At 50.6% G+C, this 1,387-nt stretch overlaps 1 protein-coding gene across 1 annotated transcript in view; it reads right to left on the reverse strand.

Annotated features, from left to right (window-relative positions):
• TMEM44 (transmembrane protein 44) overlaps nucleotides 1-208 on the reverse strand; it is a 72,586-nt gene extending 72,378 nt beyond the window's left edge. The window contains exon 1 of the mRNA XM_011988957.1: nucleotides 111-208. Coding sequence (XP_011844347.1) covers nucleotides 111-159 — 49 coding nt within the window. The 5' untranslated portion in view covers nucleotides 160-208. The remainder of the gene's footprint in view (nucleotides 1-110) is intronic.
• Between the last annotated feature and the right edge of the window lie 1,179 nt (nucleotides 209-1,387).

The following is a 1,387-nucleotide window of genomic DNA, read 5'->3' on the forward strand; positions in this document are numbered from 1 at the left end:
TTTGTTTGTGCCTGGCTGGGACCCACTCAGGGAGTGATAAGGGGTAGGCATTCAGCATGCTGATGCATGAATGGGTGAATAGAGACAGGAAAAGACAGCCACACACTCACCTGAATTAGACTTGAATGTGGATCCACAGACTGGGAAGAGAATGAACATAAAGTTCACTAAGTCAACAGCTGCTAGGTAGGCACCAGTGAAAACCTGGGAGCAAACGGGAACAGAGTCTTGGCATTCAAGCATCTTTTCTCAGCCGCTACAGCGTCTGTCATCCGGGACCCTGTATCACGTGGGTTACACTGATGTGGTGCCTCCACGTGTATTCCTCCAGGGACACCTCCCGCCAACCCCGGAAAAGTCCATTATCATCTCCACTTGGCTGATGAGGAGATGAGGTGTTTATATGACCGAACCCAAGGTAGGCAGATGCCCACCAGTAGGGTTGGGGTAAGAGCGAGCCCCCCAGCTCTATTCCACACACGTCCCACTGCATGAGGCAGTCTCTGCTGTGTACCTTTGGCCCACTGACCTTCTCTGGCCCTCAGTTTCCTCATCTGCAAAACAAGCATACTAACGGTGCCTCCGTCAAAGACTGTCAGGAGGGTTACTTAAGACAGTACATGGGCAGTGGTTAGACCAGTGTCTGGGGAAAGCAAACCACCTCTAAAGGCACCAGCTACTCTGACAGTAGAGTCGGCGGTGAAGAACTTGCACTGTGGAGTTTGAATCTCGGAATCTTGGCACTGCTATTTACTAGATGGGTGACCCTTAACCTCTCTATGCTTCAGTCTCCACGTCTGTAGAACAGAAATAATGAGGACACTCACGTCATAGGATGCTGGTATTCCAGGAGTCAATACCAAAAGGTCTGTAGTGCCAAGTATGTAGTTAAGTTTTTAATAAATATTATTAATGGACTTGAGCTGGGACCTATCGTATTCTTTTTTTTTTGAGATGAAGTCTTGCTGTTGTCCAGGCTGGAGTGCAGTGGCATGATCTCGGCTTACTGCAACCTCTGCCTCCGGGGTTCAAACAATTCTCCTGCCTCAGCCTCCTGAGTAGATGGGATTACAGGCGTGCGCCACCATGCCCAGCTAGGTTTCTCCATGTTGGTCAGGCTGGTCTCCTGACCTCAGGCGATCTGCCCGCCTCACCCTCCCAAAGCGCTGGGAGTGCAGGTGTGAGCCACTGCGCCCGGCTGGCCCTATTGTATTCTATTAGCTAATGAGAATGGGCATCCAAAATGAAAGGTGATTTGCTTTCGAGACAACACTGCTCGAAGCAGGGTCTAGAACGCTCCAAATCTGTGCTCTGCCTACTGAGCTGCCTTCCTTCATTTCTACCTGGACGGGCATAAGGCCAAGACCAATCCCATGAGGTGCCTCCA

Source organism: Mandrillus leucophaeus, unplaced genomic scaffold (genome assembly GCF_000951045.1).
Source record: "Mandrillus leucophaeus isolate KB7577 unplaced genomic scaffold, Mleu.le_1.0 Scaffold342, whole genome shotgun sequence".
In the NCBI taxonomy this organism is placed as follows: Eukaryota; Metazoa; Chordata; class Mammalia; order Primates; family Cercopithecidae; genus Mandrillus; species Mandrillus leucophaeus.